The sequence below is a fragment of the Cnephaeus nilssonii genome (genome assembly GCF_951640355.1).
Source record: "Cnephaeus nilssonii genome assembly, chromosome: 6".
NCBI classification, from domain to species: domain Eukaryota; kingdom Metazoa; phylum Chordata; class Mammalia; order Chiroptera; family Vespertilionidae; genus Cnephaeus; species Cnephaeus nilssonii.
The window spans coordinates 6,369,419-6,391,571 of NC_137077.1; the positions used below are offsets into that span (position 1 = coordinate 6,369,419).

Consider the following 22,153-nt stretch of genomic DNA (forward strand, 5'->3'; position numbering starts at 1 on the left):
GGGCTGGGCGCTCGAGGTGCAGGTCTGAGGGGCTCAGGGGAGAGCCGGAAGCTGACAACAGTGACCCCCACTGGGTGTTCAGCCTCCAGGGGGTTGTCAGGGAGGGTCCTGGGGGAGGGCGACCAGCAGTCCTAGCCCCTCGGTGGGCAGGGTTCCTCCCAGAGCCAGGGGCTCCGTCCGGCTGGCCGGCGGGCCTGGTCCTTGAGGTGGCGGTGACCTCAGAGAGGCTCATCACACATGCCCCCAGCCGCCGCTCCGGGGGGTAAATAATTGAAGGGCAGGTCACACGAGCCCGCCCGCGTCACAGGATGCCTTCCCCGGGTCTGGTTACGCCCCAGATCGCATGCTGACATCCCGGCTGGTGAATAATTAAGCTGCCGCCTCCTCCTGGCCGGCCCTCCATCTCTAGGTCCCACTCTGTGGCCTCCTCCACTACCGCTGAGCAGCAGGCACCGGACAGACAGACAGACGGTCCCGATCTGGTGCTCCCAGCCCTGCACGCACCAGCCTGCTGCTCAGCCCCGGGTGCAGCCGCTCCATGGCCCCCGAGATGGACCAGTTCTACAGGTCCACCATGGCCATCTACAAGGTGAGCACACTGCGGCCCAGGCCCGGCACGGCCCAGGGCCCAAAGGCTGGGCCAGCTCCGGAGGACAGGCCGGGCGTGGCTGCGGCAGGGAAGGCGTGGGGCCGGGCCGGGCTCAGCTGCGGGCATGGGGCTGGGGGAGTCTCTGGGGGCAGTCAGTCACCCCAGCCCCAACCTGAGGCTCCCGGGCAGGGGTTTGTCCACAGTCACCCAGTGAGTGACGGGCCTGCTGAGCCGCTCTCAGCAGGAGCCTCCGCCTCCCAGACGCTGGGTGAGGCAGGACAGGGCCCGGCTGCAGCTGGGAGCAGGGCCCCAAGAGCCGCCGCCTGGGAGTGGGGCGTCTCTCTGTCTCTCTGTGTCTCTGCCTCTCTGTCTGTCTCCTGTCTCTCTGTCTCACTCGTGGCTGAGCCGCTCTCTCAGACTCCCTGCTGCACTGCAGAGGGGCTGCTGCAGGTTCCAGACGTTTATGGAGCACCTGTGCAGGCCCCTTTCACAGGCCTCACAACACCTACCTGTGGGGTCAAACCGATCCCCCATTTGGTAGAGAGAACTCTGAGGCCGGAGAGGTTAACAGCTTGTTCAAGGTCACCAAGGGAGGCAGAGGGGCTGCAGGGATTTGAAACAAGACCCAAGTCCCAGTCCAGATCACCTCCACCACGGAGTGCCCAGCACGGGCCGTGCTTGGGGTGGCCTTGCTCCCAGAAGGCTCTTCTCTGAGGGGGGCAAGATCCGCCCCTGCCTCTGAGGTGACCGTGGGCAGCCCGTGTGTGCAGGCCAGCGAGGCCTGGCCTCGGGCCCGGGTTTGCTTGCCCAGCTGGGGACTGCGGCAGACCGGCAGGCTTCACCCAGCGGGGCTCAGGACCCTCAGGTTAGGCGTGTGAGCAGGAGCTGGCCAGGGGGCCTGGTCTTGAACAGAGATGGCCACTGAGGCCCGTGCAGGATTCTGGGTGACCCCAGGTTTCTAGGCTGGCTCCCCCAGATTTTGGAGGCTTCCCATGGGGCTAGGGGTGCCCTGCTCCTGAGGCCCAGTGACTTGCCTCTGCCCATCATTCCTGCTTCTTCTCACCCTCGCGCCCTCGCCTGGGCCCAGAGCATCCTGGAGCAGTTTAACCCCGCCCTGGAGAACCTGGTGTACCTGGGGAACAACTACCTGCGGGCCTTCCACGGTGAGTGCCCGCCACAGACCCCACCCCACCCAGGTCCTCCGCCCCCCACACAGGCAGCCATTCACCATTTCTCAGCGGCACCCTCTCCGCCAGGAGGGTCACGAGCCACCTATAGGATGGACAGGCCGGGGGTACACCCAGCCCCACCCTGCTTTTCTGTTCTTCAGAGTCAAAGTCTGTCCCCCACACCACACCCTGAGCCTGCCCCACCCCACCCCACACCTGCACCCACCCCACCTCGCCCCTACACCTGCACCCACCCCTCACCCACCCACCCCTCCCCTCCACCTGCACCCACCCCTCACCCATCCCACCCCACTCCTACACCTGCACCGCCCCTCACCCACCCCGCCCCTACACCTGCACCCACCCCTCACCCACCCCACCCCACTCCTACACCTGCACCGCCCCTCACCCACCCCACCCCACACCTGCACCCGCCCCTTACCCACCCCACCTCGCCCCTACACCTGCACCCACCCCTCACCCACCCCACCCATCCCCTACACCTGCACCGCCCCTCACCCATCCCACCCTGCCCCTACACCTGCACCCACCCCTCACCCACCCCACCCCGCCCCTACACCTGCACCCACCCCTCACCCACCCCACCCCGCCCCTACACCTGCGCCCACCCCTCACCCACCCCACCCCACTCCTACACCTGCACCCACCCCTAACCCATCCCACCCCGCCCCTACACCTGCGCCCACCCCTCACCCACCCCACCCCGCTCCTACACCTGCACCCACCCCTCACCCATCCCACCCCGCCCCTACACCTGCGCCCACCCCTCACCCATCCCACCCCGCCCTTACACCTGCACCCACCCCTCACCTGCCCCACCCCACCCCACACCTGCATCCACCCTCCTTATGGGCACACACAGATGCCTGCACCCCCACCCAGGAGAGACCACACCAAAGTCCCGAACAGCGCCAGGCCCTGCCCCGTAGGGAGAACCCATCCCACGCTGCCCCCTTATCCCGGCCTGTGCCACTTCACCAAACCCCACCTCCCTCTCACTGCACCCACCCATTCCCCACCGTGCCCCCTGCACACTCTCTCTGGTGGGAGGAGGGGTCCCCGGAAGGGTGGGGCGGCTGGAGGAGGGACTAGGGCTGGACCCCTCTTTCTCCGCAGCACTGTCCGAGGCGGCCGAGGTGTACTTCAGCGCCATTCAGAAGATCGGGGAGCAGGCCCTGCAGAGCTCCACCTCGCAGATCCTGGGTAAGGGGCTCCCCTCGCACTTGCTCCCCACACGTTTGGGGGCCTCGGGGCTCCCCAGCCCCTCTCCTCCCCAGGCCTCCTCCGCTGTCCAGGCTCCAGGCACTGCCTGCCTCCCGGGGCCTCCTCACAGCCCCTGCCCACTAGCCCCTCGTTCTCGGCCAGGAGGGGATTCCTTTTCCAGACTCGCCTTTCCAGGAAGCCCCCCCAGACACAGGCCCCGCAGCCAGGGCAGAGCCCCGCCTCTCCTGGGCCCAGGCTCCTCCCTCCCTCCCTCAGGGCTGGGACCGGCGCTGGGAGGCCAGAGCCTGGGGAGACCCAGGACTTTGGCCCGAAGTGCAGCCTCAGGCAGGCCCTCTGGAGCCTCTGATGGGCGGAGTGGGCGGGCGGAGCCCTCACTGAGCCACTGTTTTGGGGCTCCTAGGTGAGATCTTGGTGCAGATGTCAGACACCCAGCGCCACCTGAACTCTGACCTGGAGGTGGTGGTGAGTATTGACCGGGGTCACCGTCCACATCCCGCCTGAGGGAGGCCTTCCTCGGACCCGGGCCGCCGCACTGCCAGGCGGTGGGTCTGCAGCGTCTGTTCTGGCCGCAGCCACCGGGGAGGCAGGGACCTGGTCTGTCTCCACTTGGCAGAGGAGGAAACTGAGTCTCAGAGGCAGCCACTCTCCCAGGTTCCAGCTGAGAGGAGCCAGGGCGGTGGCCCCGTGCCCCCCTCCCGCCCTCCCTTTCCTCTCTGTCCCGCCCCTGGAAAAGCCCTCCACACCCTGCCACCCGGGAACTGGCCCAGCTTCTCAGGGGGGACGTGCGGGCCCTGCTGCACCCAGTCACAGCCCAGCCACCCCGAAATACTGCACCCCAGTCACAGCCCAGCCACCCCAAGTGCTGCACCCCAGTCACAGCCCAGTCACCCCGAAGAGCTGCACCCCAGTCACAGCCCAGCCACCCCGAAATACTGCACCCCAGTCACAGCCCAGCCACCCCGAAGTGCTGCACCCCAGTCACAGCCCAGTCACCCCGAAGAGCTGCACCCCAGTCACAGCCCAGCCACCCCGAAATACTGCACCCCAGTCACAGCCCAGCCACCCCGAAATGCTGCACCCCAGTCACAGGCTAGGCCTCCCCCGGCTGCTACTCTGCTGTCCTTTCAGACAGAAGCCCCCCCCCTCCATCCAGCACAGCAGCCCCCTCCTCCGTGAAGCCCCCCTGACTCCTGGGCAGGTTCGGTCCGTCCTCCCTCTGACTCCAACAGGTGCTCCCCTCTATTCTTAGCACCTGGCATTTAGGAGCACCTGGGGTCAAAGCCCAGCCTCACCAGTTCCTGGCTCTGTGACCGTGGGTGAGCTGTCCTGGCATAACCTCTCTGTGCCTCAGTTTATCTGTCTGTGAAATGGAGACAATCACAATACCTGCCTGGCGGCTCTTGTGAGGATTCCGTGGAATGGATACGTACACACCCTTGGCCTGGCACCCGGGCCTTCGAGGCCCTGAGCTGTGATGATTAGAAGGAAATTTTACTTCCCTGCCTCTGTCCTGCCGAGACTCAGCTCTGCTGGGATGTGGTCTCTCTGCAGCTCGGCGCCTGGCACGGGGCCTGGCACTGAGCAGAGCTCAGGACTCAGAGGGAAGAGTGAGCTGGGAAGGGGCGGGGGGCGTGGCCAGAGGGGGGGAGAGCGGGCATTCCGAAAGGGCGCAGTGGCCAAGCGTGGGCATGAGCGCGGCATCCATGGGGGACGGAGCCAAAGACCGGGGCTGGGCCACGGGGCGGTGGGGCGGTGGTGAGGGGCCTTAGAAGGTTCTGAAGGAATTTCAACAGATCGTGACGGTCCGTGGTTCTCAAACATGTGGGGGGGGGGGACCCTAAAACTCAGGGACACCATTAAATACTCAGTTTGGTTACCAGGTTGAAAGGGGAAACAGTTTTACCAGCGGAAACTGTGTGTCCACCCGCACAACCCCCCCCGCCCCCCGGGCCCTCCCGGCGCTCTGAGGTGGATGCAGCTCTGAGCCCGCACCGCCTCCTGGGCTTGGGCGGGAGTCGTGGAGCCCGGCCCTCGCGGGCAGCCCGGGGCCGCCAGTCCTTGTGTTTGACGGCTCCCCGGTCCCTGTGGCACCCTGGGCCGGACGGGGACAGTGTCACCCAGGCCCCTCTGTAAAAAGAGCTGCCATCTCGGCACCCGTGTCTTGGCTGTGACAACAGGCAGGGCCCGCGGCCAGAACCACCCTGGGCAGAACACACCGAGGCCGTCTTCCTCTCCGGCTCATTCATTGGACAGCTCCTCGCTGCCTTGTGCCAGGCGCTGCCGTAGGCACTGGGGGTCCCGCAGACAACAGCTCCGCCGTCCCCAAGAGCGGAGCCAGACCCAGCCGGAGCCGGGAGGGGTGGGTCCGTGTGAACTGTGCCCTCGGCCTTCCTTTGTGTCCGGCTTCACTCGCTCAGCATAGCGTCTGTACGTTTAACTCCTGCTGTTGCAGGCATGGATGCTTGTTTTGTTTCATTGCTGGTCTTCCATTGTACGCATATTCCACGATTTGTTTACCTCTTCTTCTGTTGACAGTCATTGAGGTTGCTTTCCATTTGGGGCTATTAGAAATAGGGCTGCTGGGCCCTCGCTGGGTTGGCTCAGTGCATAGAGCATCGGCCTGCGGACTGAAGGAAGGGTCCCCGATTTGATTCGGGTCAAGGGCACGCACCTCAGTTGCAGGCTCCTCCCCAGTCTGGGCCCTGGTGGGGCGCGTACAGGAGGCAACCAATCGATCCATCAATGTTTCTCTCTGTCTTTCCCTCCCTCTTCCACTCTCTCTAAAAATCAATGGAAAAAATACCCTCGGGTGAGGATTTAAAAAAAGAAAAGGAAGGAAAATTAGGGCCGCAGTGAACATTCGTGTACAAGTCTTTTTGTGAGTATGTATTTCCATTTCTCTTGGGTAAGCACCTAGGAGTGGATGACAGGCCCTAGGGCTGATATATACTTAGCTGTACTTGAAACTGCCGGAGCGCTCTCGGAAGTCCCTGGACTATCTGCTCTCCCGCCAGCGGGTCTGAGGCTGCGGGCGCTCTGTCCTTGCCCACGTCCCTGCTGTCAGTCTTTCTGATCCTGCCCAGTCACAGCCCAGGTCCTCATGGCTAGGGAATGGTGTACCTCACTGTGGTTACATTTTGCATATCCTGGTGGACTGGTGATTTTAATGGGCTTGCTGGACATTTGCATATCTTCTTGCAGGTGTTTATTTAGTCTTTTGGCCGCTTTTTATTGGGTTACTGTTATCGCTGACTTTCCGTGTTCTTCAATATAGTCAAGACATGGGTCCTTGGTCAGATGTCTGTACAGTGAATGTTTTTTCCCAGTCTGTAGCTCGTCCACTCATTTTCTTAATGGTGTCTTTGATGACCAGAAATTTAAAATTTTTATGAAGCCCAACTTGGCAATTTTAAAAAATATATATTTTATTGATTTTTTACAGAGAGGAAGGAAGAGGGATAGAGAGTTAGAAACATCGATGAGAGAGAAACATCAATCAGCTGCCTCCTGCACATACTGGGGATGTGCCCACAACCAAGTTACATGCCCTTGACTGGAATCAAACCTGGGACCCTTCAGTCCATAGGCCAATGCTCTAGCCACTGAGCCAAACCGGTCAGGGCCCAACTTGGCAATTTTAAAAAACGGTCTGTGCTTGTGTCCTACCCAAGAAATCTTCGCCTACCCCCATCGCAAAGGTAGTCTCCTAGTTTTCTGGTAGAAGTTCTATGTTCTGGGCTTTACACTTATGTCTGTGATCCATCTCAAATGTATTTTTGTGTATGAAGTGAGAGGGAGTCAGGGTTCCTTTTGCCCTGGACAGATATTTGGTTGTTCCAGACCATTTTTTTTAAAAAAAACTTCCCTTTCCCTATTCAATTGACTTGGTGTCTTGGTCAAAAATGGATTTGTCCTATATGTTTAGGTCCATTTCTGAACTCTCCATTGATTTTCAACCGGTGTGCCACAATAATTTTTAAAACGTGCAGTGCCTGGCTATTTAGTCAGGGGCACTGACCTTTTCCCCCTTAGATTGTCAAATACATAAAATGACAACAGCCAACACAACAATAGCTATTCTGTGTGAATGATCAAAATTATACCTTTTTTAGTTAGATCAGAAAAAAAAAATATGTTTTTTGATGTGCTGCAGAATTTTAGTAATTAGTTTATGTGTGCCATGAGATAAAGACTGAAAATCGCTGCTCTACTCTGACCATCAGTATCTTTGTCTATCCTCATACCAATACCACACTGTATAAATTATTGTCACTTTATAGTAAGTCTTAAAATCAAGTAGTCTAAGAATTTTTTTCTTTTTTTTCAAAATTGTCTAGTCCATTAAAGATCCTTTGCATTTCCCTATAAATTAGAGAATCAGCTTGTCAATTTCGCTAAGAAAGCCTGCTGGGATTTTGATAGGGATTTCATTAATCTGTAAACAATGGTCATCTTAATAATATCTAGTCCTTTGATCCATGAACATGGTATGCCTCTCTATTTATTTCTCATAGCAATGTTTTGTCATTTTCAGTGTAACGGTCTTGCACATCTTTTGATAGTTTTATTTCTAGGTATTTGATGTCTTTTGAAGTCATTTGTAAATGGCATTTTAAAATATCATTTTCCACTTGTTCATTGTTTGGCTTATAGTTTAGTAGGATCACTCTGGCTCCTATACTAAAAATAGTGCCCAGCTGGTATGGCTCAGTGGTTGAGCATAACCTTTGAACCAGGAGGTCACAGTTCAATTCCTGGTCTGGGAACATGACTGGGTTGTGCACTCAATCCCCAGTAGGGGGTGTGCAGGAGGCAGCCAATCAGTGATTCTCTCTCATCATTGATGTTTCTATCTCTCTCCCCCTCTCCCTTTCTCTCTGAAATCAATTTAAAAATAATTTTCAAAGAATAAAATAGCTGTGGAGGGCAAAAGCAGAAGCAGCAGACCAGTTAGGAGGTGATTGCAGTAACCTAGAAGAGGGAGGTGTGGCTGGGGAAAGGGTTACAGCAGCGGTGGTGTTGAGAAGACATCAGATTGAAAACAGAACCAATGAGGTTTCCTGCTGGGTTGGATGTGTGTTGCAAAAGAAAGGAGAAAGTCCAGGTAACCCCAAGGTTTTAACCTGACCAACTGGACAGGTGGAGTTGCCATTAGCTGAGGTGGGAAAACTGAATGTGGAGCTGTTTGGATGGAGAGGAGAGGTCGGCTCAGTTTAGACATGAAGAGTGTGAGGTGGTGATCGGGAGACAATGGGAGGGTGGCAGCATCAGCCGCACAGAGGAAGCTGTCGTTTGGGGGCGAGGTGGGGGCTGGGATGACCGTCTGAGCATAGGGACGGCGGGAGCTCGAGGGGTGGGCGTAGTGAGGAAGGGAAGGGCCCAAGGCCTGAGCTCTGGGTCCACCCAGCGTTAAAGGATCAGGGAGATGGGGGGACGCAGCAAAGGACGGAGCGGCGAGGGGTGGGGGTGAGAGAACAGGAGAGGGTGCTGCCTGGAGGCCGGGGGAAGAGGTGTTTCAGGAGGAAGGAGTGGCCGATCGCGCCCCATGGTGATGGCTGGCTGAGGTGGGTGAGGCCGGAGAACTGACTTAGCAACACGGAGTCTCCGTGACCTCGACAAAAGCATTTTGTTGGCGTGGCAGGGCATAGCCTGACTGCGGGGGATTCAAGGACAAATGGGGTTCGGCCCACAGGCAGTTCCTTCTAGGGGGTCTCCCGTGGAGATGGCAGAGTCTGAGAGAGTGAGTTCCTGGGCGAGCACAGAGCTGGCAGGCATGTGCCCAGCAGCGGGCTGCCCTCCGCCGCTGCACGGAGCTCCCAGGACGAGCTGAAACGTGGGGGCAGGGGAGAAGTCTCTGTCCTGACCTGCTAGACTCCTCAGCCCCTGGGTGGGGACTTCCTTGTTCCAAAGCCACCTGCCCATATTGACAGCCGTCCGCTCCCTCCACTGCGGGAGCGCAAAGTCCGCGTTGAGTACCATCCTCTCACAGACCGTTTCTCCGGGAGCTCGAGGCTTCCCATCGAGCCAGCCGTGTGCCGGGCCCCCCCGATCGGGCAGCCTCGGCTGGGCCTCCTCCCCGTCTGCGGCCACAGTCAGGCCGCGGCAATGGGACGCCTTACCACCCCTCTGTCCACCCATCGCCGCGGGTGGCTCAGCCTCGTGGGCTCGGAAGCAGGAGTGACGTCATATGATGGAAGGTGGCTTGTGCACCGGCAGTGTTTCCAGGCAAGAGGAGAGGGAAGAGGAAAACAGAAGTAAGAGGAGGCACAAAGCTCCCAACTTGTCTGCTGTCAGTGTTACAAGGACATTTGAAACAATCTCCTGCACCCCGGCCTCCCCGGCTCTCAGCGGGGGCCGGTGTCCCCTGCCTGCCGGCCCCCCCGCATGACAGCCCCACTTCCTCCTCGGCCTCCTCAGCCGGCCGGCTCTGCAGGAGCTAAGGCGCGCCAGCATGTCCGTTCTGTTGGTTGGTGCCTCTGGTATTCCCTGTGGCCTTCAGTGCAGTTCAGGTCCGCCTCCCAGGTGCCAGGCCCTCTTTCCTAGAGCTGGTTGCACGCTTGTCTGGGTTTCAAAGTCGGCCCCAGCCCCACCTCCCCTAAGCCTGTGGTTTCTGTTGGGCAGTTTAGCAGGATGTGGGGATGTTCAGAGCCCGAGCTCTGTGTTCAGGAGGAATCCTGACCTGTCTTCGTGGGAGGCAGGGCCAGGAGGACGGTGGGCGCCTCCCGCCTGGGAGGTCTCGCAGGTTGGGAAGCCGCACTTCCCGTGGATCCAGCTAAAGGGCCCACACAGGCCAGAAGCGTGTACTCAGCGCAGCTCATAACACACACTCATACACACACTCTCACACACTTATATACACACCCTCATTCACATACACACTCACTCACACACTCACACATACACACACGCCACACACACACACCCTCATTCACACACACACACACACACTCACACCCTCATTCACACACACCCTCACACACACACACCCTCACACACACACCCTCACACATACACACACTCTCTCTCACACACACACACACTCACACACACACACTCACACACACACACCCTCACACACACACCCTCACACATACACACACTTCTCTCACACACACACACACTCACACACACACACTCACACACACACACTCTCACACACACATACACACATACACATACGCACACACTTATATACACACCCTCATTCACATACACACTCACTCACACACTCACACATACACACACGCCCCACCCCCCCACACACACACCCTCATTCACACACACACACACTCACACCCTCATTCACACACACACACTCACACCCTCATTCACACACACACACACTCGCACCCTCATTCACACACACACACACTCACACCCTCATTCACACACACACTCACACACACACACTCACACACACACACTCTCACACACACATACACACATACACATACGCACACACTTATATACACACCCTCATTCACATACACACTCACTCACACACTCACACATACACACACGCCCCACCCCCCACACACACACACCCTCATTCACACACACACACACTCACACCCTCATTCACACACACACACACTCACACCCTCATTCACACACACACACACTCGCACCCTCATTCACACACACACACTCACACCCTCATTCACACACACCCTCACACACACACTCACACACACACTCACACATACACTCACACATACACACACTCTCACACACACACATTCACACATACACTCACACACACTCACATACACACACACTCACACACACATACACTCACACATACACACACTCTCACACACACACATTCACACATACACTCACACACACTCACATACACACACACTCACACACTCACATACACACACATACTCACACACACTCACACACTCTCACATACACACACACATACACACACTCACTCACTCACACACACACTCACACACACACTGCTAGCCACAGCTCAGGGGTTTAGGGCATGGCCAGCCCCTTATAGACTGTAAATTACCAAGGTTTCAGAAACAATTGTGGGAGAAAAAGTTACAATTCAGAACTTTTATATTTACTGGTTTTCCTGCATCCGGGAAGGAAATTCCCAGCATTCCTTTTCTGGGCGATGCCCTAGCCCGGGGGACAGAGCCCCTGCAGCACAGCAGGGAGAACCCCGTGGCAGGAGGTAGATGCCAGCGGAGGTGGACGTCCCAGAGGCGGCGGGGCAGCGGGTGGGAGATGCTCCTCCCGCTCCCTGTGCAGCCCGAACTCCAGGGCAAAGAGGGCCGCGGGGAGGGTTGAAGATCCGATGCCCCAGCGATGCAGAGGGACCCAGGGAACACCAGGGGGGCACAAGCGGACTGTGCCAGGCGACCGTTGAGGCCCCAAAACAAAGCTCATCGGGTTTAGAGGGCCGGGCCTTAGCAGCACCTTGCCACACCTTTACTGTTACAGGTGGGGAAACTGAGGCCCGGAGAGGGGCAGCAACTTGTCCAAAATCACAAAGCAAATTGGAGACACAACCCGAACTAGGACCTACTAGTAGCTCTCCTGAGGCTCACGCAGTGGTCAGCCGCCTTCCTCTCACCTGTCACGGGAGCCTACCACCCCGCAGCTAAGGCATCAACAGTCCGGAGCACCTTTCTGCTGGGCCCCGCCCTGCCCACGGTGCCAAGGATGCAGAGATGGGTCAGGCTTGGCGCCTACCCACAGTGCTCGCTGCTCATACAAAAGGGCTGGAGAGGACCCAGCAAGAGATCCTGTCCGGTGGCTGGAGGCGTGGGCAGTGACGGGACAGATGCACACGCCTTTCAGGAACTAAATGACTGAGCGGCCACCCTGCCGGGCGGTCAGGGGGCAGGCGTTTGAAGATTGGTGGGGAATCCGGGCACGGGGAATGGCGTCGCCAAAGCACAGGCGGAGACCAGGAGTAGAACCAGGGGCCGCTGGCACATTTATCGAGGGTGTTTGGAACGCAGCGCCACACTAATGTTTCTCACGATTAACATTTAATCCTTCCTCCAGCCAGGGCCCTTGCTCCGCCCATTTCTCTAACGACTGGGCCCTGGTGTGCGAGCCCTGGGTGGGCGATGGGTCTGCGTGGGCAGTGGAGGGAGGCTGGGGCCTGAGAGGGGAGGGGCCTGACCACCCTGCCCTCCGCGCAGGTGCAGACGTTCCACGGAGACCTGCTGCAGCACATGGAGAAGAACACCAAGCTGGACATGCAGTTCATCAAAGTGAGTCTGGCCCCGCCTCGGCCCTGCCCCTCGGGGCGGGACCCTCCTCCCGCCGGACAGGTGGCACCCTGAGGCCCGCGCTGGGCAGTGCCCGGCCCCAGGGCACAGAGCTGCCTGCCCGTCCTGCGCTCTGACCCATGGGCCAGGCGTCCAGAGCTCTTGACGTGGGCCTCCGTCCCCCACCCCGCCCCACCCCAGGACAGCCGCCAGCACTACGAGATCGAGTACCGCCACCGAGCGGCCAACCTGGAGAAGTGCATGTCCGAGCTGTGGCGCATGGAGCGCAAGAGGGACAAGAATGTGCGGGAGATGAAGGTGCGAGGGCTGGCGACAGGACTGGTCTCTGGGGGCCTCTGATACCCTCCTGAGCTCCCCCCGCCAGCACCAGGCCAGGCCCAGGAGTGTGGCTTGCCAGAGCCCCTGGTGAGGTCAGCCAGCCCCTGGAGGGGGTGGGAATTACTGGTCAGGGACACCCTTAGTGCTGCTCCTTGCCCCATCACTTCCTGGCCCTCCCCGGGCGCCCCAGGCCCCGCCAAAACCCTAGCACCTCCCTTGCTTCCCCCACTTCACTGAGCAAACCGGAGACCACTGGTCATGAGCTCCTGAACCCAGTAGCAAGGGTGTAACCCAGCCTCCTTCCCCGCCCGCCTGCCCAGGCCGGCTCTCCTCCCCTGGCTAAGGCCAGCCTCCCCCGGGCCCCACCTCCCGAGGGCCCCTCCTCCCAGCCCTGGCCTCTCTCCAAGACCTTCGTCTCCTTCCATCTCCTCTTCTGGCTCCTCTAATAAACTCATCTTTTCAGAATCTTCCCTCCCAAGCAGAGGGTTATTAATCAGCTCCTCTGCCCTTTCATTAAACCAGTCTCCCTGGGCACCACCTCTGTGCTGGGCCCCGAGCTGGGTGCTGGGGACAGAGGGACGTCTGGGGGGACACAGAGCCCAGGCTCAGGAGGATGCAGCTGCCTGTGACAGGGCAGGCCCGGGAGCTAGGACGGGCTGGGTGTTCAGGGGAGGCCCCCCGGAGGAGGCGGCTGGGTCAGGGAGGTCAGGGAGGCTCAGAGAGCTGGCGCTCCAGGTGGGTGGGAGGAGGCACCCACCCCCTGCCTCCAGCCAAGACCCCCTCCCCCCAGGAGAGTGTGAACCGGCTGCACGCACAGATGCAGACCTTCGTGTCTGAGAGCCAGCGGGCGGCTGAGCTGGAGGAGAAGCGGCGCTACCGGTTCCTGGCTGAGAAGCACCTGCTGCTTTCCAATACGTTCCTGCAGTTTTTCGGTCGGGTGAGCTGGGCCGGGACAGCGCCGGGGCCCGGGGTGAGCCGGGCCGGGACAGCGCCGGGGCCCGGGGTGAGCCGGGCCGGGACAGCACTGGGGCCCGGGGGCTGTGCTCTTCGGGGCCGCACACAGGAACCGCCCTCCCTCCCTCCTTTGCCTTCTCTCTTCCTCTGTAGATATTTTATTTATTTTCTCTCTCCATCTACTCCTTTTTTACTCATTTCTGTGTTTATTTGTACCATCAGATATTCGTGCATTTATTCACTCATGGTTTTGTTTATGCTCACATCATTCACTAATTCATGCACTTATTCATTCGTGTATGAACCAGTTACTTTCTCATTCCTGCTTGCATATACTTCCCATTCACAAATTCAGTTATTGTCTGTTAATTTTATCCCGTACTTTAAATCCTCTACGCTTTTCTATTTGCTAAGACCAATCAGATTTTTTTCATTTCTCATTGTATTTCTAATGGGTCCAGCTTTCTGTATTTCGCTGCCTTGTTGTTTAGTGCTGTGGGTTCATGAGTGTTATACCTTCTGGGTTAGTGCTGCCATTTAGGCTCTGTCTCCCATAATCCAGTCTAATGCTTTTAATTCCACTTTGTCTGAAATTAATATTGCCCTTCCTACTTTCTCTTCTCTCCTCCGTTTTTTAAAAATATATATTTTTATTGATTTCAGAGAGGAAGGGAGAGGGAGAGAGAGATAGAAACATCAATGATGAGAGAGAATCATTGATCAGCTGCCTCCTGCATGCCCCACACAGGGGGATTGAGCTCACAACCTGGGCATGTGCTCTGACCGGGAATTGAACCCTGACCTCCTGGTTCATAGGTCGACGCTCAGCCACTGAGCCACGCTGGCTGGGTTCATCTGTTCGTTTTAAGTGTGTTTTCTGTTACTAACATATACTAGTAGCTCAGTTTTTATGCTTGACCCATCTGACATCTGTCTTCTCACAGAGGAATTCGGTCTCCTCCTCTTGCCTAACAACTGATGTACCTGTCTTATTGCTTTTGGATAAGTTCATGTAACTGTATTTACTTTGTCATTTCTTCTTTTCCTCCCATTCTTGTTTGTGTCACGTGGTTGAGTTACTATACGTTTCCCTTCCCCTTTATTAATTTGGAAATTCTACTGTCCTCATCTCTACCCATGATGACCTCACTTTGTGACCCTCATAATCACATATATTTATCTTCATCTTTTTAAAAAAATATATTTTTATTGATTTCAGAGTAGAAGGGAGAGGGAGGGAGGGAGGGAGAGATAGAAACATCAATGATGAGAGAGAATCGTTGACTGGCTGCCTCCTGCACTGGGGATCGAGCCTGCAACCAGGGCATGTGCCCCGACTGGGAATTGAACCCACCCCCCTTCAGTGTACAGGACAATGCTCCAACCAACCGAGCCACACCAGGCAGGATTCACATTCTCTCTCTCTCTCTCTCTCTCTCTCTCTCTCTCTCTCTCTCTCTCTCTCTCTCCCTGCACCCCAGGCATGTGCCCTGACTGGGAATTCAACCTTGACTTCCTGGTTCATGGGTCAATGTTCAACCAAATGAGCCCACGGGCCAGGGCTCACCCTTTTTGCTTGTAGTTGCCCTAGTGAGTGCGTTGTGGTTTTGATTTGCATTTCCCTGGTGACTACGATGCTGAACATCTCTTCGTGTGCTTATTGGCCACTCGTATATCTTCTTTGGAAGGAAACTCCTTTCTGCCTGTGTCCTAACAGTTAACCTCCAGCGGACCCCTCCCTGGCTGCCTCCTGCTGGGTGGTCTCCCAGGAGGGGCCTGGGCTGGATGAGCCTGGCTTCCCGGGGTATGAGGAGTGGGTAGCCTGTTGTCTGGCCCAGCTGGGCTTGAGGACATACAAGACCTAACTCCTAAGCTAGTTAGCCATAAATGTTTACCTGCTGCTATAGCGGACACACGAGGTTCAGAACAAGATGCAGAGGACTGTGACTCCTGGCACCGGAAGGCGTCCTTCTCGCTGTCCGAAGCGATCAGTCCTTGCTTAGTCGGGGTCTCCTCGAATAGCACGCCTCCCACTGCCCGTAGCGCCTCCCAGTGGGTCAGGTCCCACTATGCAAGCCCATCTCCAGGGTAAATTCCCAGGAATGGAGTTTGGGAGTCCCAGGATGTAGGCATTGGGTATACCAAGTCACACTTCTACCAACAACGTGTGAGAGTCCCTGCCTCCTGGACAACAGCGTGAGCCACGCGTGGTGGCCATCACTCCAGGAACCCCCTGCTGCCCTGGCAGGCGCTCTCCACTGAATAGTGTCAAACTAGACCAAAAAAACCTGTAAAAAATATGCTGTGCAGGACCTCACGGTCTCGCTGTGCTCACCGCCTCTGAACCAGGCTCACAGAGACCTTTGTTGTGTGGGGTTTGCTAATTACTATGCAGGGCAACAGAGAGACTGCCCCTCGTGGCCAGCTGCCCAGCTGCTCCTGTGATGTGAGACCCTGAGCCTTTTTGCTGCCGGAGAGCACGCTGGGGTTCCCAGCCGAAGGGCCTGGGAGACGGGAGTGGCATCGAAGGGCAGTCACAGGAAGCCCCCCCAGGCCGGTGCCGGCCACCTCCCTGCTGCCGGAGGCCAGGCCTGGGGCCGGTGGCTGACTGCTCTGACCCTCGGCATCTTTTTCTATAGAACGGAGCTAGACTCGCACACACTCCCAGAGCCGTTGTGAGAATCCAGGAAGAACAATGCAGGCGGAGCCTTTAATGCTAGGCCTGGCAGAGTGCACACTCAACAAGAGGGAGCTTTCGTTACTCCTAAGCTGACGGGCTGGAGCTTGGCCGATCCCTCGCGGACGGAATGCTTGAATAAAAAGAGGAGTTCGTCGGGCGGGGCTCAGGGGTTGAGCATAGATCCATGACCCAGGAGGTCACAGTTTGATTCCGGGTCAGGGCACAGGTCCCGGTTGTGGGCTCAGTCCCCACTGTGGGGAGTGCAGGAGGCAGCTGATCAATGATTCTCTCTCATCACTGATGTTTCTATCTATCTCTTCCTCTCTCTCTGAAATCAATAAAAACATATTTTTTTTAAATATATTTTTATTGATTTCAGAGAGGAAGGGAGAGGGAGAGATAGAAACATCAATGATGAGAGAGAATCATTGATCTGTTGCCTCCTGCATGCCCCCTACTGGGGATCAAGCCCGCAACCCAGGCATGTGCTCTTGACTGGAATTGAACCTGGGACCCTTCAGTCCGCAGGCCAATGCTCTATCCACTGAGCCAAACCAGCTAGGGCAATAAAAACATATTTAAAAAAGAACGTGAAAAAATTAAATTTAAAATTGGAGAACAGGGTTCTGATGGGTTTAATTTACAGAGGTGACTGTGTGACCACACAGATTAATACCACTGAAAACAGTTTATCACATATCGCAGCTCCCAAAAGCAGGGGTCACGCCATGCCACCCAGGGCCACGTGGGAAGCACCAGGGGTTGGTCAAGAGGCAGAGGGAGCGAGAGGAAATCATGGCCCAGGAATTTATTATGGTTTCCATGGAAGGCAGGGGCCAACCAGGAGAGGTAAATGGAAGCCAGTGCAGGATTGAGCCGCTTCAGTGGGCTCTGTGGCACAGGGGTGGTGTCTGTGTGTCTGGGACCTGGCTCTGGGCTGATTTAGGGGAAATACTGGCTTGATGGGTGAGTTAAAGGAAGTGGCTGGGGATACACCAGTCGCTTTGGATTGGCTGGTTTGCATAGGAAAGGCGTGTCCAGGGGCAAGCTGTTCAGGATTCCTAGGGATTCTCCACTCCACGGGAGGGGCAGCCTCAAAGAATCATAAAATACAGAACATTTAAAACATGATTCATATACACCGCAGGCCTGACATTTAAAGCCCTCCTACCCCAAGCTGCTGAGTGTGTGTCCTTGAAAGTGTTCAGAGTTCGATGCCCTTGTCCTGGGGACCCCGGAAAAGGGGTGCCATGTGACTGCAGGATGCACTGGGAACGCGGTGTTTGAAAGGCCTCTTGAGAGCACTGCTCCAACGGGCTTCAACCGGAAGGCGCTCCCTTCCTGACTGGGAAGTTCAGGGTTCGGGTGTAGGTGGGCCCCGGGGCACAGCCGATGCCATCAGAAGTTTGCCTTTGTCTGTCGCTTAGCTGTAGCTTTCTGTGTTGGCTTCACTCTGCCTATTAGCAAACCCCACGAGGTAAAAGGATAGATTTCTCCCGATTGTTCCGGGGTGAGCACGGGGGTTGAATGGCCACGGTTTTGGGGTAAGTGCCATCCCTGAGTCCGTCCCTGCAGCCGGGAGGATGAGGCTACCCTCCCGCCGCAGGGCAGTGGGAGGACTCCGCCCAGAGCACACACAGGGGGCCTGAGGGGCCTTTGACAAAAGTGGGGGTGCGTGGGCCGTGGGCGGATCCAAAGTGACGCCCCCATGACCTTTAGCTCCTGACAGCTACAGAGGCTCTGCCTTCCTCCGCGTGCCCCTGAGCGTCTCCAGGATCCTGGGGGGCCTTGGACCTGGGTGACCGCGTGTTCTCACCCCCCACCCCAGGCCCGGGGGACGCTCCAGAACCGCGTGCTGCTGTGGAAGGAGCAGTCGGAGGCCAGCCGCAACCCGTCGCGGGCCCACTCCCCGGGCCTGCTGGGCCCGGTGCTGGGGCCGCCCTACCCCTCGGGCCGCCTGACGCCCACCCGCCTGGACATGGTGAGGCCCTGGGCGCCCCCGCCGCTCTTCCCTCCGCCACTCGTGCCCCCGCCGCTATTCGCGCCTCCACTCGTGCCCCCGCCGCTCTTCGCGCCGCCACTGATGCCCCCGCCGCTGTCCCCGGCGCCCTCCGTGGGGCCCTGGGGCCTGTGGCCCTCCGCGCGGAGCCTCCTCCCGCCCAGGGTCCCGCTCTACGCAGCGCCCCCGACCTGGCCGTTCCGCCCCGGCGCGGCCTCGGCGCCCCCCTGGTGGCTGGGCCACCGGCCCCTGAACCCCTACGCCGACTACTGGGACTGGGGGTGGGGGCTGGACTAGGGCGCGCGGCCCCGCCCCTCCCCGCCCCACCCTCCCCTGCCCTCTCCCCTCGCAGCCCCCGAGGCCTCTGGGAGAGTTCGGCTCCCCCCGCAGCGGGCCCGGCTCCGGCTCCTACGGCCCCGAGCCCACCGAGGCGCGGCCCGCGGCCCAGCTGGAGCCCGACCGCCGCTCCCTGCCCCGGACGCCGTCTGCCTGTGAGTGCCCGCGCCGAGCGGGGGCGGCCGGGGCGCGGGGCGCGGGGCGCGGGTCCGGGAGGGGGCGGCGCGGCGCTGCAGCCGGAGGGCAGGCGGGCGGACGCGGGAGAACTTCCCACCCACGTGCCGCGCCCTCCCCGCAGCCTCGCTCTACGCCGGCGGCGCCCAGCGCTCGCGCTCCAACTCGTTCGGGGAGCGCCCGGGCGGCGGGGGCGGCGGCGGCGGGGGCGCCCGCAGAGTCCGCGCCCTCGTCTCCCACTCGGAGGGCGCCAACCACACGCTGCTGCGCTTCTCGGCCGGAGACGTCGTGGAGGTGCTGGTGGCGGAGGCCCAGAACGGCTGGCTCTACGGCAAGCTGGAGGGCTCCTCCACGTGAGTGGGCTGGAGGCCGGGGGGCGGGAGGGCGGGGGGGTGGGGGGCGCGGGGGGACCCCGGTGGCCTGACCTCCAGCTGAGACTTCCCTGGTGGAGGTTCCCCATCCACTCCATGAGGGAGGAAGAGCCCCTTACCAAGGTCAGGGTGCAGGCGCTTGCCAGGTGGGAGAAGGAAGACTCACCAGCGGAACATGACAGAAACCTCATTATGAGCACCTGCTGTGCACCGGACACCGGGGGAGGGGACAGCTTCCCCTCTGAGGCCAGAGGCAGTGCTGGGACCTTGCAGGTGGCCGCTCCCCTCCTTACGGTCACTCGCAGGGAAATCCTTAAAGGACCTGCACTGGCAAAGGCTCCAGGCAGGCTGCCAGGCCCAGGCCCAGAGGGCAGCAGCTGGGCCGAGAAGGAGAGGGCACGGGCTTTGGGAGTCAGGCACCTGGGCGTGGGCGCCTTCCTCTGGAGCCTGCAGTTGCCTGTGGCCCTGCCCTTGGCTGTCACCCTGTGATCATGTTTGTGGCCCGCCCCCAGCCAGGCAGGGAGCCCCTGGGGAGGAGGACTGTGCCTCCTCTCGGGCCCTCACGGGTGGGTGCTCGGGGAGCAGGGATTGAAGGGGGGACCCTAGGGCCTCGGACACGTTGCTTTCCTTCTGGATCTCCAGTTCCTCCTCCTAAGGAGCCGAGCCTGTGCTGGGACACGAGGCTGGGCTGGTGGCCTTGAATGCCGAGCAAGACCTCCTTCGAGGGGTGAAGTGCGCTGCTCTCGGCCGAGCCCTGGAGCAGCCGCACCAGCAGTGCCAGGGCTCAGCGCTCCCCTGGGAAGTGGGGTTGGATCACCGTTGTTGGGCCTTTTGCTTAGGGGACCCTCTGCTTCCCCAGCAGGAGCGGCTGGTTCCCCGAGGCCTATGTGAAGCCATTGGAGGAGGTGCCCGTGAACCCCATGAATGCCTTGAACCCCGTGACCTCCATGAACCCCATGAACGCCTTGAACCCCATGACCTCCATGAACCCCATGAACCCCTTGAACCCAGTGACCTCCATGAACCCCATGAGCCCCATGAATGAGCTACCTTCCAGGTACCTGGGTGGTCAGAGTTGGGGCAGGGGTGGGGACTCCAGTGGGGGGTGACCCCACCCATCGGGGGGGTATCTGTGAGTTGCAGTCCTGAGTGGGCCCAGCCCCCTTTAGCCTCTGGAGAAGGGGGCACCCCATCTCTAACTGTGAAGGTCATTGTGTCCATCCCTCTGCCTCCTCTCAGGTCTGCCTGCAAGCCAATAGCCTCCTCTCCCCCAGGCGCCGGGGAGGAGGCTGTAGGAAGCTCAGGGGCCCAGCAGATGGGGCCTGACCCCTGACCCCCTCCCTTCCCCTCCTTTCTGGGCTCAGGTCCTACCCGCTCCGGGGCAGCCACAGCCTAGATGACCTCCTGGACCGGCCGGGCAACCCCACGGCGCCCTCCGAGTACTGGGACGGCCAGCCCCGCTCTCGAACTCCGAGCCGGGTCCCGAGCCGCGCCCCCAGCCCTGCACCTACACCCTTGCCTGGCAGCCGCCGAAGTAGCATGGGCAGCATGGGGGTGGCCACTGATGTCAAGGTGAGCCCTCTCCCCCAAGCTGTCCTCAACCCTGGGTCACCAGTGGGCAGGGAGACTGCAGACAGGGAACCCTCTCTGCTTTGCCACTGTGTCTGAGGGGCCCCTCCACCTGGCCTCAGTCTGCCCTTCTGTGCAGGGGGTGGGGGTGGGGGGGTGTATTCATCTCAGGGACTCGAGCCCCAGGTGCCCTGCTGGGAGCACTGGGAAAGGCCTGTCCTCCCTGCCTCCCTGGAGGTCAAACCAGGGTCCTGGGTCAGAGCCCGGGCGGGGGGGGGGGGGGGGCGGTAGCGACACAGGGAACGCCTCCCCACGAGGTCACCGCAGTCGTGTCCTGGGGCGGTGGTTGGCCCTGGAGATGGTCCTCTGGCCCGGAGGCTTCTCAGGTCTGAAACCCACGGAACCCTGGGCCTCAGGACGCCAGGCTGCACGCCCAGAGCCCGGCTCCGCGGGGCCTCCGCCTCCTAGACGGGGAGAGGGAGGGCAGGAGCTGGCTTGCCCCTTCCCCTCGACTCGGCCCTTCCTCCATCCCCTGCAGAAGCTCATGTCCTGGGAGCAGCAGCCCCCAGAGCTCTTCCCTCGGTGAGTCTGGGCCAGGACTGGGCCCGCGGGGACTGCACTCGGTAGAGGGAGATGGTGGGGGTGAGTGCGGGTGACGATGGGGACGGAGGCAGGGTGGACACCTGGTTCAGATGTCCGGCTGCCTTCCCTGGACCCACAGCCAGCTGGAGACCTCTCTTTGACTCTCCCCCCACAGGGGCACTAACCCCTTTGCCACCGTAAAGCTGCGTCCCACTGTCACCAACGACCGCTCGGCACCCCTCATCCGCTGAGGGCCTCCCTCCATCAGGGGTCTGAGGTCACCCCGCCACCTGCCCGGAGCTGGCGGCAGCAGCAGCAGCAGCAGTGGATCCGAGACGCCGGGGCCCTGATCCTGGCGGGGGGTGCCCTTCCCCTGACCAGGCCCCCAGCCTGAGCAGCTCCAAGGCCCTGGCACGGGTCTGGGACCTTCAGACGAAAGCAGGCGGGACGGGGACAGACCCACTTCTTCCCCTGCAGGGGCCCCAGGACTCTCCCTGGGGGCCTACCTCATGCCCCCATCCTCCTTCCCCTTCTCCACCCCAGTGGGGAGGAGCCCCTTACACACACCCTCCCCCGCCCCCACTTGTCCCCTTTGAACTTTTGTAAACAACCAGAAATAAAGCAAGTGGACAGGCAGCAGGACTGGTGGTCTCTGGTCTGGGGGCTGGGCAGGTGGGATGGAGACCTCCCACTGGAGAACGGGGTCACCCACTCCTGTCCCCTCACAGCCCTCGTTTTCACAAGCCTTTAGGTCCCCCCTCCCCCCGCCCGAAGCCCTCCCCCTCCTCCATCTCCAGCCTCAGGAAATAGCTGCCTCTCCAGAGGCAGCGGGCGGCAGTGGCCGAGGTCAGGGACCCTCAGTGGCCTGGGACACAGCACCCTTTGTTCCGCCCTCCCTGCCCCA

At 59.6% G+C, this 22,153-nt stretch overlaps 1 protein-coding gene across 4 annotated transcripts; it reads left to right on the forward strand.

The window, feature by feature from the left end:
* Nucleotides 1-345: 345 nt before the first annotated feature.
* BAIAP2L2 (BAR/IMD domain containing adaptor protein 2 like 2) lies at nucleotides 346-21,867 on the forward strand. 4 transcript variants are annotated; one of them, XM_079774429.1, is made up of 14 exons: nucleotides 346-589; nucleotides 1,677-1,752; nucleotides 2,896-2,982; nucleotides 3,404-3,465; nucleotides 12,177-12,248; nucleotides 12,447-12,563; nucleotides 13,375-13,554; nucleotides 18,047-18,199; nucleotides 18,570-18,708; nucleotides 18,852-19,080; nucleotides 19,958-20,155; nucleotides 20,463-20,670; nucleotides 21,206-21,249; nucleotides 21,425-21,867. In XM_079774429.1, exons 1-14 carry the CDS (start codon nucleotides 539-541, stop codon nucleotides 21,498-21,500), a joined length of 1,692 nt encoding a protein of 563 aa, XP_079630555.1. In that variant the 5' UTR covers nucleotides 346-538; the 3' UTR covers nucleotides 21,501-21,867. The 4 variants fall into 4 exon arrangements, with proteins under 4 accessions (XP_079630555.1, XP_079630557.1, XP_079630556.1 ...); XM_079774431.1 differs by having other exon boundaries at nucleotides 347-589; nucleotides 13,375-13,521; nucleotides 21,425-21,866; XM_079774430.1 differs by having other exon boundaries at nucleotides 348-589; nucleotides 19,961-20,155; nucleotides 21,425-21,865.
* The last annotated feature ends 286 nt before the right edge of the window (nucleotides 21,868-22,153 follow it).

Excerpts from the sequence above, each read along its gene's own strand:
- BAIAP2L2 (XM_079774429.1), top strand. The coding sequence starts at position 539 with ATGGCCCCCGAGATGGACCAGTTCTACAGGTCCACCATGGCCATCTAC. Across the intron at positions 1,753-2,895 it reads CTACCTGCGGGCCTTCCACG|CACTGTCCGAGGCGGCCGAG; the intron begins GTGAGTGCCCGC and ends CTTTCTCCGCAG. Across the intron at positions 20,156-20,462 it reads ATGAATGAGCTACCTTCCAG|GTCCTACCCGCTCCGGGGCA; the intron begins GTACCTGGGTGG and ends TTCTGGGCTCAG.